The sequence below is a fragment of the Neophocaena asiaeorientalis genome, unplaced genomic scaffold (assembly GCF_003031525.2).
Source record: "Neophocaena asiaeorientalis asiaeorientalis breed wild unplaced genomic scaffold, Neophocaena_asiaeorientalis_V1.1 scaffold477, whole genome shotgun sequence".
In the NCBI taxonomy this organism is placed as follows: Eukaryota; Metazoa; Chordata; class Mammalia; order Artiodactyla; family Phocoenidae; genus Neophocaena; species Neophocaena asiaeorientalis.
The window spans coordinates 2368772-2392866 of NW_020172630.1; the positions used below are offsets into that span (position 1 = coordinate 2368772).

A 24095-nucleotide genomic window follows, 5' to 3' on the forward strand; every position below is an offset into this window, starting at 1 on the left:
TATAGCCCTCTGTTGTTAATACCAAATCAAGGGCATCTCAAAGCAAACAAAAATCAATGGACTTTAATAATAATAATAATAATAGCTAGTACTTATACAGGGCCAAATGGTTCTAAATACCTTATACACTTTAACTTCTTATTTTATCTTCCCAAGAATTTTGTGAAAGAAGAAACTATCATTATCTCCACTTGTACATGAAGAAATTAGGTACAGAAAGGTTAAATAAGGTCCAAGGTCACATATAAATTAAGTTCTAGAGCTGGTATTTGAATCCAGGCAGTACACTCTAGCATCTATCTTTAATCACTAAGCCAAATACCAAATTCCCCTTCTTTGGAGTTACACCAAAGAAATATCTTAACAAAATGATATAGGACCTTTGGAAGGAAAAAAAGAAAGATTGTTTTAACTCTTGCAACGCTGTTAACTTGGAGAACAGGGTGAAGGCCAGGCAGCTGCCTCCTGTTTAGCCAGGGAGAGGGACGGGTCCTACCTTGAACCCTCTTTTAAGTACATGGCAGATGCCGTCAGTTCCTTTTTACCCTCTGATGTTCTCAATACTTCTCCAAAAGTGGTTAGTATGTTTTTGGTGATTTAATTGAGAAGCTATGCAATTATATTACCTGATTAAAACAAAAATGTTCATTCATGAACAGGTTTGTCTGCACACAGGCAAACATTTCTCTGACTTTAAAAACAAGTTTAACTTATTTTTACTGAATTGAATTTACCTCATATTTTAGTCTTATGGTGATAAAGTATTAGAAATGATTTAGTAACCAATTTCAAATACATGCATTTTTACCATGCAAATCTGTTGTTCTCAATTCCTACAATAGTGTGAACTAAAGAAAATGGAATTAAGTTGTGGTAAGAATGGACTCAGTTACATATAAGGATTCACTTCATGACAGTAAGAGTGATTATACAATGACATGGACTGCTAAGAGGATTATGAAATTTTACCCTTTCATTCATTCAGCATGCATTTATAGGCATTCTAGTATTTTCAAAACACATTTTTAGAGACAATAAATATTGCAATCTGATCACATTTGTAGATTAGCTATTCCTTGGCCTGGAAGGAGAAGACTGGTCCCTTTTAGTAAAATATCCTTTCCCTCTGGAAAGTACCCCAAAATGTCATTGTAGGAAAACACTTGATCCTTAACACACCATGGTTGCCCAAGCTGTAGAAGATTACCAAAGACAAGGTAATCTAGGCAGCCAGCAGAGCTCCCCACCCTTGCCCTACTTCTGACAAGAAAGATAAAGTGGGGTAGGACAGGGGTGGAATGGCCATGGGTTTCATGGTTATTCTAAATTGGCTTCCATGAACCTTCAGTGACTGTGATTCCATAATCAGTGATTATGCCAAAATTAGATGTGTGTTTAAGTGTTGATCTACAGGAGGCCCCTAAGCCCTTGGGATGCTTCTTGTTTGTTTGTTTTTGTTTTTCATTTGTCACAAAGTTGGAAGTATAGCCAGCTCCTTCCTCTTGGATTCCTTTATTCTTAAAGACAGGATTCTTGAAGAACCGTAATGTGGTTATAGCGTTCTCTTCAAAATGTAGGGTCAGAATCAGAAGTAGACGTTTTGATTTCATTTTGAGCTAACAATGTATTATTTGAAAGTGCAACATGAGAAATGTTCTCATTTGATTACATTTTAGGATTCTAGTTTGCTCCAAAGGAGCCTGAAATATGTTTTAATATTGGTCCAATTGCTTGGATCAGCTGAGATTGTTAGTACAGAAAGGCTTCGGTGTAGAATTTCCAAAGCAGATTCTTTTTAATGCTGCTTGGGGTCATTGAACACTTTCAACCGTTAGATTTGACATGAAAGACACTAAATCACTTCAAGGTCAAGGTCACTCAGAAATTGTACTAATGCTGCAAGTGAGTGGAATTTAATTGTTTTATCCTGATGCTTGTATTACAAAATAAAACAGCATATTTCAGTACATTTTGTATACTTATATTAAAATAAACTTTTGAAATCCCTTTTTTTGACATGAATCAATATAAATGTAACTCAATGAAACGTGTATGCATATGTGTGCATGTATATGTGCAACTGTATATATGAATTATATATGTATATGCATGCACCTAGATCTTCTGTGAGGTATAATATATGAAAGTAGAACCGATACGCTTTATAGATATATGTCCAAAAGTTTATTTTTTCAGTTGTATAAAAACAAAAACTAGGGCTTCCCTGGTGGCGCAGTGCTTGAGAGTCCACCTGCCGATGCAGGGGACGCGGGTTTGTGCCCTGGTCCGGGAGGATCCCACATGCCGCGGAGCGGCTGGGCCCGTGAGCCATGGCCGCTGAGCCTGCGCATATACGGAGCCTGTGCTCCGCAACGGGAGAGGCCACAACAGTGAGAGGCCTGTGTACTGCAAAAAAAAAAAAAAAAAAAGATACAAATTCATTTTATTAAAGAATATTTTCATAACTACCTTTTACTTTAACCTAAGTTTAAACACTTTATTTGCTAGAGTCACTTGTTAAAATGTCAACCATTTTACAAGAGGTCAAGGTAAAACATATTATTTGTTTCAGGAAACCAAAATACATGCTGAATTTTCTATTTTTTGCTCTATAAAATGATTAAGTATTATGTTGATTATAATTCACAGTCCAATTATCATTAAATGGCATTCAGTCATATTTTGCATTATCTGACTTCAATCCAACACACAACAATGTTCAAAAATGAGCTCAGAGTGGAGTGTATTTATGTAGTAGATGAAATACAACTTTAAGGTGTTTGGAATTGAATGTATATAGTATGTATAAAGAGGAGGGATGATACTTTACAATTATTGGTTACTAGTGGAAGCGTTTTTTAATTAAGAATGATATCTTCCTCATAATATACTTATCTTTCTTGTAAACTTCTGATTTTTTATTAATGATTATGTAAATATTTTGGTGTGCAAGAGCAATTTGGGGGAATAATCTGGAGTTGGATGGATGGATAAATAGACACAGATGTAGACAGATAGATTTATATAAATAGATCTATTTTTCTGTATGTGTATAAGCATTTTTACCTAAAACTTCATGCAATATAGGTCTATATTTTTGTAATTAAGATAAAGCTACTCAGAAGAGGAAATCATCTTAGATGTTCTTTGGTGACATTGGTTACATTTTATAGCATTTGACTTATTAATTGCTTTCGATAATAGAGTGTTTATTTTGGTGGTTCCTTCCATGGGGCATTCCATGAGAATTCCAAGAAACTGTGGTTTACTAGTCACCTAAAACGATTCTTCCTTTGGAAAACATTCTTTGCTCTTACACACTCTGTTAGCCTAAAGTTTCCTAGATGTTTGAGATGCATCATACTCATGTTTAGGTCCATCTACCTTCTACAGAGTAACTCAAGAAATATAATTTGAGAGAAGGAATAAAAAGTGTTAAAAAAATCAGCAAGAAGCATAGTAATCTAAAACAGATGATAACTGGACAAACCAACATTCACCATTCACCTTAATGGTTAAAAAACTGTATCAATTCTTATTTAGTTGGGAACAATAAATAATGTTTATCATCTATACTGATTTTTAATATTATTTTGGAAAATATAGCCCACGTATTAAGACAGAATTAAGAGGTAGGATTATTGGAAAGGAGTAGACAAAATTATTTTTTCCAGAAAATATAAGCATATATATGAAAAAAGGAGAGAACGCCAAAACTTATTATAGATAATAACATTACAATAAGATGGTTGATTAAAAACAAATGTACTAAGTATTTTTCTGTGATTCAGTAATAATGAATCTAAAAATGATCTTATTCATAATGGGAATAAAATATATAAAATCTTGTACGAAGTTAAAAGGACATGTGCAGGATCAGTTTAAGGAAAAGAGAAAACATACTCATAATAATGATTTTAATGTTAATATAAAAAGTGAATGAATTGAGAAGTAGTTAAAAAACAGAAGGGAAGGATACTGAGAGGAAGAACAAATTGTCAGATACTAGAAATATTATCAGATACTACTGCTACAAAAATATATCAGTGGAACGAAATAGAAAGTACAGATATTGAGTCAATAGAATATGCTAAAGGTGGGATTGCAGCCATTAAACATTTATTCAGCAAATATTTTTGAGCATGTATTATGTGTCAGCCATTGTTCAAGGTGGTGGAAATGCAGAAGTAAATAACACAAAGTTCCTGCCTCATGGAATGCATTATTTTTACATGTCCAGGAACAAAAAGCAAAACTTGGATATATCGCTATCTCACACTACGTGTCAAAATAGATTACAAATGGAATATAATGGTAAATATAGGAAATGAATGGGAAAATGTAACTAAGTAACAAATTTTTAGTTGAGAAACCTAATTATAAAAGCAACAGAAAAGGATATACCATTATTGGAAACGAATAAATTTTAATACATAAAAATTTACACAATTTTTATAATAGAAATAACATTAAAAATATCTGTCCACAGTAAAATATTTTTTAATTTAAAAAATCTGTAAGAAAAGAAAGTAAATGACTGTAACATATGTGACAGACAGTGAAATAATACCCTTAGTATGAAAAGAGAATTTACAAATCAATAATAAAGACAAACTACCCAACTTTAAAAAAAATGGTGAAGAATTTTGAAATACACAGATGAAGAACTTTGATGAAAGTTCAACTTCAGGGTTCATCCTAGAAATAAAATTAAAAACTAATAGGCAGAACACTCTATGACATAAATCACAGCAAGATCCTTTTTGACCCACCTCCTAGAGAAATGGAAATAAAAACAAAAATAAACAAATGGGACCTAATGAAACTTCAAAGCTTTTGCACAGCAAAGGAAACCATAAACAAGACCAAAAGACAACCTTCAGAATGGAAGAAAATATTTGCAAATGAAGCAACTGACAAAGGATTAATCTCCAAAATTTAGAAGCAGCTCATGCAGCTCAATATCAAGAAAACAAACAACCCAATCCAAAAATGGGCAGAAGACCTAAATAGACATTTCTCCAAAGAAGATATACAGACTGCCAACAAACACATGAAAGAATGCTCAACATCATTAATCATTAGAGGAATGCAAATCAAAACTACAATGAGATATCATCTCACACTGGTCAGAATGGCCATCATCAAAATATCTACAAACAATAAATGCTGGAGAGGGTGTGGAGAAAAGGAAACCCTCTTGCACTGTTGGTGGGAATGTAAATTGATACAGTCACTATGGAGAACAGTATGGAGGTTCCTTAAAAAACTACAAATAGAACTACCATATGACCCAGCAATCCCACTACTGGGCATATACCCTGAGAAAACCATAATTCAAAAAGAGTCATGTACCCAAATATTCACTGCAGCTCTGTTTACAATAGCCAGGACATGGAAGCAACCTAAGTGTCCATCAACAGATGAATGGATAAAGAAGATGTGGCACATATATACAATGGAATATTACTCAGCCATAAAAAGAAACGAAGTGGAGTTAGTTGTAGTGAGGTGGATGGACCTAGAGTCTGTCATACAGAGTGAAGTAAGTCAGAAAGAGAAAAACAAATACCGTATGCTAACACATATATATGGAATCGAAAAAAAAAAAAAAGGCATGAAGAACCTAGGGGCAAGACAGGAATAAAGACACAGACCTACTAGAGAATGGACTTGAGGATACGGGGAGGGGGAAGGGTAAGCTGGGACAAACTGAGAGAGTGGCATGGACATATATACACTACCAAATGTAAAATAGATAGCTAGTGGGAAGCAGCCGCGTAGCAAGGGAGATCAGCTCCATGCTTTGTGACCAGCTAGAAGGGTGGGATAGGGAGGGTGGGAGGGAGGGAGACGCAAGAAGGAAAAGATATGGGGACATATGTATAACTGATTCCCTTTGTTATAAAGCAGAAACTAACACACCATTGTAAAGCAATTATACTCCAATAAAGATGTTAAAACCCCCCCAAAAACCTAGAGTAAGATTCCAAGTATCTAAGGCAGTGGAAATAGTTGCCTGACAGTGATTGCAAGACTATCTGTATGAAATGGAAAGGAAGATAAGCAACTTGAGAAGTATCTTGCTATAAAATCAGAACTGAAAAGGCAGTTAGATGAAAATTCTAGTTCATTAATTTATAAAGTCACACACTACTACAGGATTTTAGAGATCACCTAATCCAGTACATCTATTAACTGAGGCCTATTCTGTACAGGAAATAAGCATCCTGGCTTATGTATGTTTCAGAAAGTATCTGGTGATAATTCTTCCTTGTATACTTATCATTTGGAGATTGTAAAGCATGATTGGTCCTTATAACAGTGACATTCAGGCAGTCACAGTTTTTAATTGTTCCTAGGTTGAAATGGAGGATTATTTTTTTTAATTTTGCGGTACACGGCCTCTCACTGTTGTGGCCTCTCTCGTTGCGGAGCACAGGCTCTGGACGTGCAGGCTCAGCGGCCATGGCTCACGGGCCCAGCCGCTCCACGGCATGTGGGATCTTCCCGGACCGGGGCACGAACCCGTGTCCCCTGCATTGGCAGGCGGACTCTCAACCACTGCGCCACCAGGGAAGCCCTGGAGGATTATTTTAAAAGATGAAAGAGAGCATTCTTTGTTTTATAAAGATTAGGGTTAACTACTGTTTCTCAAAACTTCCTACACAGTAAAATTCTTTATTCTTATTTTTCTCTAGTATTTCCCTACTTTTTATCCTAATCTTCATTTACAATGTAATTTTTAGAATGCTGCTCTAATGTTTCCCAAGTTCTTTAGTAGTAAGCAGATGAAAAACAATTTAAGTTTAAAAATTAAGAAATAATACATATTTAAATAAATAACACATTTGGCATTCTAATAAAGAGTTAGCCGTTTGGGGATTAATTCCAGGCCATTTCTATTATTTTCAGATTAGTTTTCAATTGTTATTTTGTTAACTATAGTCAATGAAGATTTTGTTATTCATGTATTTATAGGGCTGGTTAGCCATAAATATTTTATGAATGGAGACATTTTTAGCACCATCTAATGGCAGTCAAGTAAAAAGAAAAACTTTTTTCCAATTTAGAACTTATTTGCATAATTCAAATTAAGCTGTACAGCTAGAGTTGCTTCTATATGAAACTGAACTTCTACATTCCCTAATGTACCAAACAGGCAACTAGAAATCCATCCCCAAGCAAGTGGTATGAGTGGGAATGAAGCAGAAGGGATATTTTAGAATGAAGCCAAAGGATTTTTGCTTTCTTTATGAGGGCAAAGATAAGAAAATATCTATGTAATAGAATGCATTAAATGTGAAGAGTTATTTTAATTTTAGAAGCTCATGCATCAAGACTCCATTCTCCACACCCCAGTAAATTTCCTGACAAAATACACCTTGACTATTACATTAACATATTTAATTTGTGTTGTTTTACAGCAGTTCTTTATAAATCTTTGGCCAATTTAATATACTGATCTATAAGGCGCCTTTGATCTCTCATAGATTTGTTTTAAAACTGAGTCATATCTTTGTTTATTCTATTGGAATTTTCTATTGAATGAGAGATGAACAATGTGGCTTATGTCAGAGACAAGTAACTCTTATCCCAGGCTATACCTGTTTCTTTCATATGGCTCCTAGCAGGATTTGAAAAAATTGTTGACTGTCACATCCTTAGCATCGGGATCAATGGATTTGGTTGAGTGATGCATCTGAAGGAGAGTTTAGTGATGACACCGGATTCTAGTACCTTTCATCCTCATCTCAGTGTTTTGGTTTGATACTTCCTTCTACAATACAAGGAAGGGGCACTAGGCAGACTGTAAAAGCTAAATTCTAGCAGATATTTTTTAAAGTCAACAAGAAAGAGAGATACTGGTTGTGACGGTAGTTTAAAAAGCTTCGGGAAAATGCCTGTCTTCTACTACAGTATCTTCTTTTTTTATGAACGTTTATCTATATCTGTCACTTGGCTTTAGAAGCCCTATGTGCTCTTTACAACGTTGTCCACCAGCTAACTTATAATTCATCCTTCACAATCCAGCTCAGTCATCACAGCTTCTGTGAACTTTCACATATGCTGCTCTGCCCTCATTTTAACAGTTAGTCTCTCTCTCTCTTTTTTTTTTTTTTTTTGCTATTTAACATCTGTGAATTGCATATCCTTCTTTAAGTATGTCATTTGTAGTGTTTTGTATTCATTTGGCCCATCTACTGTAGAATAAGTTCTATATGAGATGAGTATTATGTCTTTCTTATCTTTATTTCTCAGAAAAAAAGTATATTTTGGTGAAAGAAAAGGTAAATTAATGGAACCAAGTTATGTTTAAATTATTGTCTATTTAATTTTCTCTATGTTTACAAGTTAAAATATTTTAAAGTAAGTTGTTGTTTTCGTATTCTTTTATTCCTGCTAAAAGTTATCTCATGTTAATTGGTTTGGGGTTTTTAAATTTAATGTAAAATTTGATTGACTTCTCTCAACCAGTGGATCAATATCTATTTCTAAAGGGAAAAAAATGTTTACCGCTATAATTGAAGGTTAAAAGGAAAATATGTCTGACCTAAAAGCTATTCTGCATTTTTGAAGGATTCTTATGAGAGGACCATAGTTATCTATACGTAAAGTATAGATTTAGAAAATATAGGCATACTTTCAAGCAAGAGAGATTCAGGATTTGCCACAAGGAAACTTTTTCAATATAAAGGTGATTCACCAGTTGAACAAATAAGTGGATAAATATATCAATCTTTAGAAAAATATAGAAGTAGCACTAAAAAGATAGAGATCTATGGTCGCTGTCACATGTCACTGTTCTAGCAGTCTTATCAATGCAATAAGAAATAGGAATTATAAAACTTGGACTTAAAATGATCAAATAATCATTATTTTCCGATAATATTATCTCCTATAAAATCCAAGACAATCTGCTAAAAATATGTCACTAATAGAACAGTCTACAAGTGACTGGATCTATATGTAAATCAGTTGCTTTACTGTTCCCACAAAAACACTTATAAAATTAATAGAAACTTCTGCTTCAAATTTGGAGGTAGAAGAGTGAGAAGGACTTTCACTACCATGGTAACAACAAGAAAAATCTAGGCTAAATAAATATCATATTTTTCTGTGAGGCTATCAAAGAGCAGGTAATGCAGAAAAGCCTGGACAAACTGAATTTTAGTAAGAAACAAGTGTTTCATAGTTGAAGAGAGAGCTGTGGAACTTTCTATATCTGAGGGTGGGTACTTGGTCCCAGAGGTATAAGCCTGATATATATATAGGGAAAATCTTCAGAGTCAAGAAGAAATCAGCTGTCAACTGTCAGTGTGCCCTAGTGACGTGACATGAGATCTAGAAGAAGTCCAAATGCCAAAACAAGTAGCTCAGTTCCCAAATCCTATTATGCTCTCCACTCATATTTTGCCAAGAAAGTATCTGCTGAAGAGGGCCTAGAAATGGACTCCTACACATTCTTCCAGTGATTGATTCCAGAGATATGAAAGGATTGAATCCAAATTTGAACTAAAAAATCTACAGTCTCCTGCCAGTTTAAATATGAATAAAATCAAAACAATGACATCACCAGTCATTGGGAGTTGGGATAATCACAAGTGAACTCAATGTAATTAGAGCCCAATTTCAGTTCAACACAGTCAGTAGAGGCATATTTCCAGATGACCAAATTATTAAAATTAGAATGAAAATAGTATAGCAAATATTATAAATATTCTAAAGAATTTAAAGGTAAAAATACATGTAGTAGATAAAGAGAATACAGCATTTTAGAAGAGAAATGATTGCTCTAAAAGGAATAAAATAAAAGAAGTTCAAAATCTTTACTGGATGAGCTTAACAGCAGCTGGACAGTGCAAAACAAAAGATTAATGAATTTGAACATAGATAGTTATAAAATAACCATATGAAAACAAAGAGAAAAAAGATTGAAAGAAAAACAGGATGAGTAACCTGTGAGATAATATCAGGAGTTCTAACTTACGTGGAGACAGGGTTCCAGGAAGTAGACAAAGAGAAAATAGGCAGAAAAAAATATTTGAGGAAACAACTGCTGATAAATCTTCAGATTTTGTGATAAAACAGCAGCCTATGGATCAGAGAAGCTCAGTGACTTTCAAACAGGATAAATACAATGAAAATCACATCTTAGACATATTATAGTAAAAATTACTGAAACAAAATTAAATAAAAAGAAAGAAACTTAGATAAAATTAATCAAATATACTAATAATAGTTGAAAAAAGTATAAAAGTAGCATTTAAAAGAGCATCCAAAACATAATACTTAAATTTAACAAAATAAGTGAAAAGATTCTACACCCAAAATTGTAAAATGACTTAGGAAAATTAAAGTAAATATAAATAAATGAGAAGACTTATCATGATTGTGGATGATAAACAAAAGGTTGTTAAAATAGTCCTTCCCCTCAAGTCAATCTATAGGCTTCATGTAATTTCAATCAAAATTACAGCAAGCTTTTTTTTTTTTTTTGCGGTATGCGGGCCTCTCACTGTTGTGGCCTCTCCTGTTGCAGAGCACAGGCTCCGGACGTGCAGGCTCAGTGGCCATGGCTCATGGGCCCAGCCGCTCTGCGGCATGTGGGATCTTCCCGGACCGGGGCACGAACACGTGTCCCCTGCATCAGCAGGTGGACTCTCAACCACTGCGCCACCAGGGAAGCCCCAGCAAGCTTTTTTAAAGAAATTCTCAAGTTGATTCTACAAGTTAAAAGGAAATTCAAAAGGTCTAGAATATTTGAAAACAAGATTGAATATAGTCTGATGAATTTGTCAGACTTATGCTATCTGACTTCATGACTTAAAATAAGGCCACAAAAATCAAGAGATTGTATTATTTGTGAAGTACTGACAAATAGATTAGAAATAGACCCAAATTTCCATTGTCAATTAAATTTGGTGAAGTTAAGGCAATTCAATGAGGAAAGCACAATCTTTTCACCAATGATATTGCATAATCTGGAGTGATATGGAAAAAATGAAGCTGGATCCCCACCTCACATCATACATACAAGTTAATCTGAGATGGAGTCAAAGTCCTAAAAATAAAAGCTAAAATTATAAAGCTTTTAGGAGAAAAATGAGAGAATATCTTGGTGACCTTGATGTTGGTAAAGACTTCTTAGGATATAAAAACACTATCCATTCAAAAATGATAAATTCAACTTCTTCAAAAGATGCTAAGAATATGAAAAGACAAGCCACAGAATGAGTCATAGGCTACGTTTATGTTTTAGTAAGAAAATACCAAGCAATTTTCTGAAATGGTTGTTCTATCTTACATTTACATACAGCAGAATTTAGTGTTTTTAATTTTAGCCATTCTAATGAGTATAACATGGTATCTCATTGTAGTTTTAATTTGCAGTTCCCTGATGATTGATGAAACTGAGCATCTTCCTTGTGAACCTTATTATTCACATATCAGGGTTTGTTGGTCATGACTGTTTAAACTTTTTAATTTTTAAAATTCTTTTATACAATTTTAAAGGTTACATTCCATTTACAGTTATCACAAAATATTGGCTATAGTCCCCGTGTTGTACAATGTATCTTTGTAGCGTATCTTATACGCTTTGTACCCCCACTCTCCACCACTGTATAGCTCCTCTTCCCTCTCTCCACTGGTAACCACTAGTTGGTTCTCTATATCTGTGAGTCTGCTGCTTTTTTGTTATATTTACTAGTTTTTTTGTATTTTTTAGATTCTACATACAAGTGATATCATACAATATTTGTCTTTCTCTGACTTATTTCACTTAGCACAGTGCCCTCCAAGACCATCCATGTTGCTGCAAATAGCAAAATCCCATTCTTTGTAATGGCTGAGTAGTATTCCATTGTATATATACCACATCTTCTTTAGCCATTCATCTGTCAGTGGACATTTATGTTACTTCAGTATCTTGGCAATTATAAACAATGCTGCTTTGAACATTGGGGTGCTTGTATATTTTTGAATTAGTGTTTTTATATATGTATTTGTTTATTTATTTTTGGATATATACCCAGGAGTGGAATTGCTGGGTCATATGGTAGTTCTATTTTTAGTACTTTGAGAAACTCCATCCTGTTTTCCACAGTGGTTGCATCAATTTACACTCCCACCAACAGTGTACAGGAGTTCCGTTTTCTCCACATCCTGGCCAGCATTTGTTATTTGTGTTCTTTTTGATGATAGCCATTCTGACAGGTGTGAGGTAATATCTCATTGTGGTTTTGATTTGCATTTCCTTGATGATTAAGCTATGTTGAGCATCTTTTCATTTGCCTCTTGGCCAGTTTCATTTCCTCTTTGAAAAAAATGTATTGAGTTGTAGGATTTCATTGTAGGATTTCTTTATATATTCTGCATATCCATGTCAGTTATGAGAATTTGAAATTCTGGTTCAAGATTTTTTTTTCATATCTGTAATTGCTTTTTAGCAGCTCTTGTATTCATGCTGGGGAGCTGTGTTATAGTTTCCTCTAATTATAGTTTCTGTGCTTGGATTTTGGAGGGAAGAATTTTCTTCAGCTAAAATGTTTTGGTTCTCAATTTCATTTTGTTCTTACAGTAGCTGTATAAGGATGTTATATGATAATTTCCAGTCATTTTGAAATGTCTTACCCTTTGCTGAATATGCAGTACCAATGGTGTATCAGTTAGGATGAAGGTTTGGGGTAGGTTTTTTGGTTCAAGAGAGACACATCCTGTTGTTTTTGTGAATGGTGATAGATGGTGCGCTCTGTGTTGATTTGCGTGTTTTCTGAGATTCTCTTTTGTTAATTCAGAACTCTTAATTTCCTGTTTGCTTCCTTCTCTGCTGCTAAGAGATAGGGCTCCTTGTAGTGCCTTCCCTTTCTTCTGGAAGCAGTGCCTTCCACAGATCGCTCTTTCTTTTCCTGGACCCTTTCAGGCCTCTTTCTTTGAATATCTCAGTAGCCAATATTTTGTTCTCAGTGTTGTTGTTGTTGTTTGTTTACTTGCTTGCTTGTTTCTTTAACTCAGGGAGGAACTGACTTTCAGGGGGTGATTTTGTCTGACTTCTGCCATGGCTGGGTCCTTGCTGCCCTCTGCCCTTTTCTGTTCATTCTTTATTCCACTCTCAACTCCAGTGTGAACTCTGGTGCTGACTCTTCTGGTTTAGAATGTTTATTTCTCTATTTCACACATTGAAGTTTTTAGAATTCTCTGTCTCCTAGTGACTCTATGGCTTGGCCCTAGTGGCCACTCTATGGCCCTAGTGGCCACTCTATGGTCCTAGTGGCCACTCTATGGCCCTAGTGGCTTGGGTTATGGTGATTATATTTGTTCTCCTTCATGATCAGAATGGTTTTTAGAGAAAAATGTGGAAATATTAGGCTGCTATCATTATCCAATGGGAAGCTGAATCATCTGGACTAAAATTTTAAATGTTATAGTCATGAATATGCTAAAAGAAACTATTAAAGACTACTTTTTATTATTTTGTGAGGAAGGAAGTACTTTCTAATTAAAGCACAAATTCTAGAAGAAATTAAGAAAAAATGTTTTAAAATATTGAGTCGTTTTATTTTAGCCTATAGAATAATGAAAAACAACAACATAAGGTTAAAAGGCACACAGCAAACTGGGAGAAAGTATTTGAAACATCTATCTAGACAAAGGATCAATGAGGTATCACCTCACACTGGTCAGAATGGCCATCATCAAAAATGTCTACAAATAATAAATGCTGGAGAAAGTGTGGAGAAAAAGGAACCCTCCTACACTGTTGGTGGAAATGTAAATTGGTGTAGTCACTGTGGAGAACAGTATGGGGGTTCCTTAAAAAACTAAAACTAGAGCTACCATATGATCCTCCTATTCCACTCCTGGGCATATATCCAGAGAAAAACATAATTAGAAAAGATACATGCAACCCGATGTTTGTAGCACTATTTAAAATAGCCAAGACGTGGAAACAACCTAAATATCTATTGATGGATGAATGGATAAAGAAGATGTGGTGTATATATACAGTGGAATATTACTCAGCTGTAAAAAAAAAAAAAAGAATGAAATAATGTCATTTGCATCAATATGGACGGACCTGGAGATTATCATACTAAGTGAAGTAAGTCAGACACAGAAAGGCAAATACCATATGATATCACTTATATGTGGAATCTAAAAATAGGATACAAATGAACTTATTTACAAAACAGAAATAGAATCACAGACATAGAAAACAAAGCTATGGTTACCAAGGGGAGCAGGGGAGGAATAAATTACAAGGGTTTTTAAAAAAAGGATCAACATTTAATCCTTCAAAAATTTATTGAGGGCTTAGAATGAAGCAGGCACTGTTCTAGATTTATATTTTAAGGGATGGAGATATGAGGTAAATGAAATAAATGATGAAAATATAGTATGGGTTGGAGGTGGTGAGTGCTATGCAGAAAGGCAAAGCAGACGGGTGATTATAATCGTTAATGGGTCTCTCAGAGAAGTTGAATTTGAGAAAAGGCCTGTTAAAAAAATGAGATACCAAACCATGCAGATACCTGGGAAAGATGTTTGCAGGCAGAGGGAAGAACAATTACTGAGGTAGCCAGAGTGGAGAAAGGGAGGGGAAACATAATTGGAAATGGGAGACATAGTGAAGGCTGGATTATTTAAGATGTTGTAGGCTATTAGGATGACTTCGGCTTTTACTTGATGTGAGACAAGAAGCCTTTGGTGGTCACCAGACAGAGGAAAGACGTGACCAGAAATGTCCTTTGATAGGATGACTCTATTATTTTAGAATAGACTATAGTGTGTCTGTGTGTGTGTGTGTGTGTGTGTTGTGTGGGGGGCATGGAGCAAGGATGGAAAAAGGGAGGTCAAAAATGTTAGGGGAGATAATTACAATAATCCAGGAGACAGAGAATGGTGACTCATAATATATGATGACCCACAATATTTAAAGAACTCAAATAAGGGCTTTCCTGGTGGCGCAGTGGTTGAGAGTCCACCTGCCGATGCAGGGGTCAAGGGTTCATGCCCCAGTCCGCGAGGATCCCACGTGCCGTGGAGCAGCTGGGCCCGTGAGCCATGGCCGCTGAGCCTGCGTGTCCGGAGCCTGTGCTCCACAACGGGAGAGGCCACAAAGGTGAGAGGCCCACGTACTGCAAAAAAAAAAAAAAAAAGAACTCAAATAAGTCAAGTAGAAACCAATAAACAGACCTTCGAAATTGGACAAGAGACATTTGCGTGCACAGCTCCCATAAATATATATGGCTATCTTTATGGCTAACATATATATGAAGTTTTTACTATCACCAATAATATGAAAAGTGAATTGAAACAAACCTGAATTCTCATTCTTTCGTCTCAGATTTTGAAATATCCATTATTGACCAGAGTATGTGGATGTGGTCATTCAAACTCTGAAAAAGTATTGGGTTGGCCAAAAGGTTCCTTTGGTTTTTATGTAAAAATAAAAGACACATTTTTCATTTTTACCAAGAATTTTATTAAACAACGTGTTCACCATTTTGTTCTTCTACCTTCTGCCATTTTTCAGGCAACTTCATAACTCCATCTTCCCAAAAGTTTTTATCTTTTTGAGCAAAGAACTGTTCTAGGTGCCTTTTACAGTCTTCCACGGAATTGAAATTTTTCCATTAAGAGAATGTTTTAAAGACCAAAATAAATGGAAATTCAAAGGTGCAATGTCTGGTGAATACAGCAGGTGAATCAGAACTTCCCAGCCAAGCTGTAACAGTTTTTGCCTGGTCATCAAAGAAACACTTGGTCTTGCGTTATCCTGATGGAAGATTATGCGTTTTCTGTTGACTAATTCTGGACGCTTTTTGTCGAGTGCTGTTTTCAGTTGGTCTAATTGGGAGCAGTACTTGTTGGAATTAATTGTTTGGTTTTCCAGAAGGAGCTCATAATACAGGACTCCCTTCCAATCCCACCATATACACAACATCCCCTTCTCTGGATGAAGACCGCCCTTTGGTGTGGTTGGTGGTGGTTCATTTCGCTTGCCCCTTGATCTCTTCTGTTCCACATTACTGTACAGTATCCACTTTTCATTGCCCATCACAATTTGTTTTTAAAATGGAACATTTTTGTTATGTTTAAGTACAGAATCGCATGGGAAGTATGGTCAAGAAGGTTTCTTTCACTTAACTTATGTGAAACCCAAATATCAAAGTGATTAATATAACCAAGCTGGTGCAAATGATTTTCGACGCTTGATTTGGATATTTTGAGTATGTCGGCTATCTCCCGTGTGGTATAACGTTGATTGTTCTCAATTAAATATCTCTATTTGATTGCTATCAACTTCAACTGGTCTACGCGACCATGGAGCATCATCCAGCAAGAAATCTCCAGCATGAAACTTCGAAGACCGCTTTTGACACATTCGATCAGTCCCAGCACCTTCTTCATACACTGCAGAAATCTTCTTTTGCGTTTCAGTTGCATTTTTACCTTTCTTGAAATAATAAAGCATAACATGCAGAAAATGTTGCTTTTTTTCTTCCATCTTCAACATTAAAATGCCTACATAAAAATTCACCAATTTTGATGTCTATTTTTAAATACGCACTGATATGACAGCTGTCACATGCAGTCTAACAAAATTGTTTCGAATGATGTTAAAGACAACTAAGCGCTATTAGAGCCATCTTACAGAAAAAACCAAATGAATTTTTTTGCCAACCCAGTATTTGAATCAATTATTAGTTTTCAAAGACCATATGGCAATATGAGTAGAATTTTTAGAAATTAATCTCTTTGACTGAACATTACCTTAGAGCCTACCAATATGCAAGCAAAACCGTTTGTTGCAATACTACTTTTAATATCAAAAAATCAGAAACCAACTAAATGTTATCTAAGATAAAATTATAAAATAAAGTATGTAAATGTATTTAGTTATTAGAGAATATCACGTATCTTTGTGAACTAAAGTGGAAAGATATCTTCTCTATGTTACAAAGTGAAAAACACTTACAGAAGCATTTTTCACAATAGCTGAGATATGGAAACAGCCCAAATGTCCATCAGTGGATGAATGGATAAAGAAAATAGACATACATACACAAACAGGTACAACGGAATATTATTCAACCGTGAGAAAGAAATCCTACCATTTGCAACAAAATGGATGAACCTGGAGAGCATTATGCTAAGTGAAATGACCCAGAGAGAGAAAGATGAATACTGTAGGATCTCACTGATATGTGGAATAAATTTTTTTTTTAAAAATCAAGCTCATACAAACAGGGAGTAGAATAGTGGTTACCAGGGGCTGGGGAGATGTTGGTCAAAGACTATAAAGTTGCAGTTATGTAGGATGAAAAAGCCTAGAGAGCTAATGTATAGGCATGATGACTACACTTAATAATACTATAATAATACTGTATGGAAAGGTGCTAAGAGAATAGATATCAGATGCACTTATCACACACAAAAATTAGTACCTATGTGAGGATATAGTATGTTAATTAGCTTGACTGTAGTAATCATTTCACTATGTATATGTATAAATCATCGTGTTGAACACCTTAAATATATGCAATTTTATTTTGAAAAATTTTAAAAACTTACAGAATAGTGTGCGTGATGTAATCCAATTTCAGTAAAGAAAAAACAGATAAACAATGACGTACATGTGTATAAATATTTCTGAGAAAAACTTTGCCAAATTGTTGGCAGTAGTTTCTGTGAGGGTGACAGGTAAACCTATAGAGAATTTTCACTTTCAGCTTTTATAGTTTGAATTTTATGTAATTCTATTATTTCTTCATTTTCAGCAAACCTTTGTATTGAAGTTTAACATACAAACAGAAAAGTGCAAAAATCATAGGTGTACCGGTTGACAGATTTCAAAACCTGAATAGCTTTATGTAGCCAGCACGAAATTACTAAATAGAACAGTACTGATCCCCCAGAACCTCTGCATTGTGCCCTGTTCTAAACCCCAACCAGGATTACCACTATCTTGACCTCTAAAACCATAGATTTATTTTGCGTGGTTTTACACTTGATGTAAAAGGGATCATGCAGTATGTATTCTTTTGTGCCTAGCATTTTTTATCCAATGTTTTGTTTGTGAGATTCATGCCTGTAGTTGCATGTGGCTCTATTTTGTTCATTCTCATTGCTATATTATACCTCATTTATTTATCCTTTCTGCAGTTGGTGGGCATTTGTGTATGTTCCATTTTAATGGTATAATAAGTATTTCTATATACATACTTGTATATTTTTCTGAAGCTGTGTTTGTGTGTGTGTGTGTGTGTGTGTGTGTGTGTGGTGGGATATATAACTTGGAGTGGAATGGCTAGACCAAAAGGTATGCATATATTTAGGAGATATAAATTAATAAGTACTGCCAAGCAGTTTTTCAGAATGGTGGTACCAGTTATACTCCCACTAGTAGTTATGAGCATTCCAGTTGCTCTATGTACTTGAGTATATTTAGTATTTTCTATTTTATTTTAGCCACTCTGGTGGGCGTTTAGTGGTATTGCATTTTATTTTGCATTTCTCTGATGACTAACAATGCTGAGCATCTTTTTCATACATTTATTTGTCATTTGGACATCATCTTTTTGAAGAGCCATTTGCCCCCATTCTTTTAATGAGTCATTCATCTTTTTTTAATTTACTTTTAGGAATTATATATATTTTTATTGGATATGTATGTTATCAGAAATATATTTTATAAATATCTTCTCCTGTTATGTTAGTTACCTTTTCACTCTCTTATTTGTGCCTTTTCTTAGACAAAAGTTCTTAATCCTAATACAATTTATAACCATTTCCCTTTCTATTATACTTTCACCTGTATTGTTTAAGAACTCTTTGCCTATTCCATGGGCTTGTCATTGTACTGTTTTTATGATTAAATTTTTAAAGTTGCAAACACATTTACATAAAGCTAAGTATTTCCATGTGGATCTTGGATTTTCAGGTTTTTTAAAAAAGTGAGACTATGGATGTATGTCTCTTTTATATATCTCTGTATCCCAATAGCCCAGAAGGGTGGCTGCACAAAGTATATTTTCCTAAAAATATTCCTTGGATGAATGAATAAATTTTTCTATTGAGATAGAAAAATGCTCTATCATTTCCCCAAATACTTGAAGCAAAAAATTGAACTTCAGAACATCTCCCGTTTTCTTTGCATCAAAATCTAAATTTTAGCAAGTGAGAAATATTTATTTTTCTGCCCAGTTCAGTCAGCATGGCTTTTTAACGCAAACCTCTAAAAAGAAAAATGCTTTGGTACTGCTCTGCTCTGCTCCACATGTCTTCTTATTCTTGAGCCCAGGATGAAAGCACATTCGTGAGGCACAGGAGAAAATAGGAGTCAAGATCAGTCGCACAGCATATATTTAAAGTTTCTTCTCTAACATGGTACCACATGTCTGCTTCCATTTCTTTGCCCGAAGCAAATCACGTGGCTGAGCCTAAAGTCAGCGGATGGGGATGTATAAGCATATGACTGACTACATGATTTAAGGCATTTGTCTCAAAAGATAGGATTTATCAGTGTCTACAACATTAATTGTCAAGAACATGATGTTTCAATGGAAGTGTGCATATTTTTATTTCTTTACTTGCAAAAAAACCCCTCATTCATTATAAATCTTTGTAATGTAAGGAAACAATTTGACCATACAACAGCAAATCAAGTTACTTTACTAAATCTTCATTTCTCACAAGAAATACCCCTTGAGCTGTGTATTCTATTTTAGTTGGGCTAAATTTTATCTAACATTTCTGTGTTATGGAAGTGTAAAAGCTGGAAATTAAATGGTGTGTCTGAAAAACACATGCATATTCTTGAAAAACATATGATATTAATTGATTTTTCCCCAAGTATAACTTGGCTAAATATTTCTGTAATTCTTATTGTGATTCATAATTTCATTCATCAAATTTCCCTTCAACTGGGGACGAGTAGTTGTATTCCCAGACTGAGCAATTATTATTTTCTTCCCTCATTCAAATCCTGGCTTTTGCTCCCCTGGTTACCACCATGTAGATGCCTACAGCACCCTGGTAGAGTGTTGTTGTCTTCGTCTTCTGAATTGTAGCTATTTTTATGAAATAACCTTCAGTTGTTTAATTTTAAAGCAATAATCTTAATTATAGGATTTGATACCACATATGAAATTTTAAAATGGTCACAGAAAGGTAAGCCATCTGTAGAAGAGAGCCACTCTGAACCAAAAGGAGAGACACTTAAGAGAAGAAGAGTTGATAGAAATATGATTTTTCTCTGGTCAGAAGGTACACCAGATTTTGGCCATGTCTGTGCTTTTGTTGGCAGATGTGTCCTCCTTATATTTGACTGCGCCACCCTAATAATTTGTTTCTATGTCTCTCATTTCGTTCTCTACCAGATTTTTCTAGTGAGACCTCGATACCCACTGCCTACTCATGCATTCCATGAAAAATTATCACCCAGCAGTTTGGACTCTGCTCGTTCTACTCAATTGAAAAAGATAGTAATTACCAGCTCTGTGAGCTTTTCTTCAGCTCTCATTATTCTGGACCTATAGGAAATGTTTACACAGTTAACTAACTTTGCCTTCTTAACGTTCTCTCCTACCTATGTTTCCAGTTCACAATGTGATCCTGATTGTTCTAACTTTATTATTGGACCGATTCTTTCCTTAAGTCTGGGGCATTTTTCACAGTGGTCTTTGCTCTGTCTCCCAGGGACATGATTTATTGGCAGGTGATTGCCAATTTATTTTTCTAGCCCCATTTTCTCTTCTGAGATTTAGTTTCTCATTTCCAAACGATGGATAGTTTTTTCCTTTACATCATTAATATAAACTCACTGTGCCCCAGATGGAGCTTATATCCTCAACCCCATATTGTCTTCGGTACCTGACCTTTCTAGTTCTGTTAATAATGCTACTTTTCCCTCAGTAATTGGTGAAAAGAATTGACCATCTTACCCCCATCATCACCTCATAACCACTTGTTTTAAGGATTCTCTTCTGAAATATATAGACTCCATTCTTTCAATACATTGAGTTATGTGTCAGTCCTTAATTATCCTTATCATCTTATACCCCCAAAGCACAGCAGTATCGCAGCTGGTTCTTCTGTAGTTAAATTATCTACATCCTCCAGACATTCCACTGTTAGCTTGACTTTGAGCATCTTCTTCCCTTCCTCCACCCAAATTTTAAAGCCTTCCTTTTGTCTACAGGATAAATTCCAACTTTTTTAGTCCACTTAGTAGGAGAGGTGAGAGTAATAAAGCTAGTATCAGGGGTTCTAGTGAGTTTGGATACTGAAAAGTGATGTGTAGGGACAAACGATCTTATTCTAGGAAGTGACAGAGGCTCCGGGATGGAGCAGGTACTGAATCTAACAGCGAGAATGTAATATCCTAGAAGGTGGGATAAAGAGAATCAGAGAGTGTGAAGTAATGAAATATCAAAATGAGTAGGACAGGTATGTTTGAAAAGGACCAAAAGCATAAAATCTAGAAGACAAAGACGCAGAAGCTAAGAAGGCCAGGAGAAGTTTGAGTTGCCTCTTTGGAAAGTCTGAAGCCCACATGCCAGACTTGCCTTTGCTGGTATTAAAATAATTCACTCTAAAGATAGTTATGACACAATCTTCCTTTCCATCTTTGTCTTCTACTCACACTTCTCAAGCCAGATACTCTATATATGGCCTGAGATGGGGTCTTGCCTATTTCTCCAGATTCATCTCTTAACTGCCTCCTCCACATCCAGCTTTCCTTAATATTTTCCCTGCCTCCAGGCCTTTATACAGTTTCATCCAAAGTCCTTCATATTCTCTGAAAACAAGCTCAAGCATCTTATTCTTTGTGAAACCTTTCTTAACCCCTTTGAATCAAATTATATGTTGTAAACAGGTCTGTATCACTTATCACACCTCACCACAGTTTTTTTTTTAATTCTTTTTCACCAACTAGAATTTAATGTCAGGCACTGGCTTGTTAGTTTTTCTTCTTTATTGTGTATCAGAGTACTCAACAAATGTTAATGTTCCACAGAAAACGTATTTTATAAAATGGCAATCGGATGCTCACAAAATGATTTCTGACCTCCTGCCTCCACACCTGTGTTAAAACTTCTTCCTTACCACTATTGTACCTTCCACCTCCTTTCTTCACATCCATTTACTAAGTACCCCAGGACACCATGTGATTTCTGGGGGTAGAAAGATGAATCAGACGTGGTTTCTGATTGCAGGAACCTGTTGTAGTCTATTGAATCCAGGGTAAATCCCTCAGCTATGTAGGAACTTTGGTTACCATCCCAGCATGAAGGCAGCTCTGTCCCCTTCCAACTTACACAATCCTGGTTGACTATATTACTAATCAAATCAATAGCCATTAATTATTCAGTTTTGTGCTCTTGAGCTGTCATTTGGTTCTCATGTATGTTCTTGACCTTATTTGATTCTCCCTGTACGTCGTGTCTGTTAAGACACACACATTTTATATCTCCAGCTAAACTGGACACTCTTGAGAACAAAGATCTTAAACTTCTTTGCAAGTTTCAGTACATTAACAAAATGTCTTACACTGAGGAAGAACTTGATAGTACGCATTGAGTGGGTGGGACACCCGTAGAATGGAGGTTGGGCCAGGTGGTGGTAGTGTGAAGACATCATAGAGAACTATTGCATGCTCCCCCTGCTTCCTGAGCAGGGGTAATTTCTGAGAGACAGGAGCACTGTGTGTCATGGGCAGTGCTGGTAGGTGATCTGAAGGGTGAGTGGAGCCCCTGGAATTCTAAAGGCTGCAGACCATTTGGTTACAGGATGGCATCCCAGAAAATTGGCTCTGTGGACCACTTCATAGCAGATTTTTCTCGTTTTTAGCTTCTACTTCTGGACAAGTTCTTTAAACTTCATAAGTGTTTTAAACAAAGCTCCTTGTGTTTCTTTCACTCATGTCAAAAACGCATTTATTTTTATGACTCTGATAATATTACCACATTGATCCCCTGGTGTCCAATTTTGGGTTGACAACATATCTTTTTATGTTGATGAGTTTTGCATATATTTAAACTTCATTATATATTGATTAGCGGGAGTGCAGGCTTGAGTTTCCAAGTGTGGGTTGGCATTCCTAATGGGATACAGTTAAAACCAAATGGCTGGGACCATCCCAGTGCATTGCTGTGTATAATTCCTTGACTGTACTCACTACGTCATAAATAATAATGAAAGTAAATGTACGTTTATCAGAAAGAATCAACAAAACCCAGCACTGATTTGCTGATTGCACTTGTCTCCCCAGGCATTAAGGCCAGCTTTCGAACGAGGGTGCCTGAAGGTTTGATTGTCTTTGCGGCATCACCTGGCAATCAGGAAGAGTATTTCGCAATTCAGTTGAAGAATGGACGCCCTTATTTTCTTTTTGATCCTCAGGTAAGTGAGTAATCATAAGAGTTGATATTTTTGAGAGTTTACCAGGTACCAAGTGCTTATGTTTTCACAGTGAATCCTCACCAAAACCTTAGAGGTGAGTACTCATTATTTCCACTTTACCAATGAGGAAAAAGAAACTTACAAAAGGGCTTCCCTGGTGGCGCAGTGGTTGAGAGTCCGCCTGCCGATGCAGGGGACGCGGGTTCGTGCCCCGGTCCGGGAAGATCCCACATGCCGCGGAGCGGCTAGGCCCGTGAGCCATGGCCGCTGAGCCTGCGCGTCCGGAGCCTGTGCTCCGCAACGGGAGAGGCCACAGCAGTGAGAGGCCCGCGTACCTCAAAAAAAAGAGGCCCGCGTACCGCAAAAAAAAAAAAAAAGAAACTTACAAAAGTGATTTGACTTGCCCACAGCTAAAATAGCAGAGCTTCAAAATCACATAGTCTGACTGAGAATCTACATGCTTAACAACCATATGCTACCTTATAATGAGGATTAAAACTTTTAAATGCATTTGAATAGATCTGTTTTTATTTTCCTTGAGAGCAAAATTGTGTCTTTATCTCCCTTCCTCTTTCTCTTTTCCTTCCTCCCTTCCCCCCTTCCTTCTTCCCTTCCTTCCTTCCTTCCCTCCCTCCCTCCATCTCTCTCTCTTTTCCTCGCTCTCTCTCTTTCTTTCTTTTCCT

The 24095-nt window shown here is 35.8% G+C and overlaps 1 protein-coding gene across 1 annotated transcript in view; it reads left to right on the top strand.

Moving 5' to 3' along the window:
* Window positions 1–24095, top strand: part of USH2A (usherin) — a gene marked incomplete at its 3' end in the record, with an annotated part of 720880 nt that overhangs the window by 255460 nt on the left and 441325 nt on the right. Inside the window, exon 21 of the mRNA XM_024739202.1 lies at window positions 23282–23412. Within this exon, the coding sequence (XP_024594970.1) occupies window positions 23282–23412 (131 nt within the window). The remainder of the gene's footprint in view (window positions 1–23281; window positions 23413–24095) is intronic.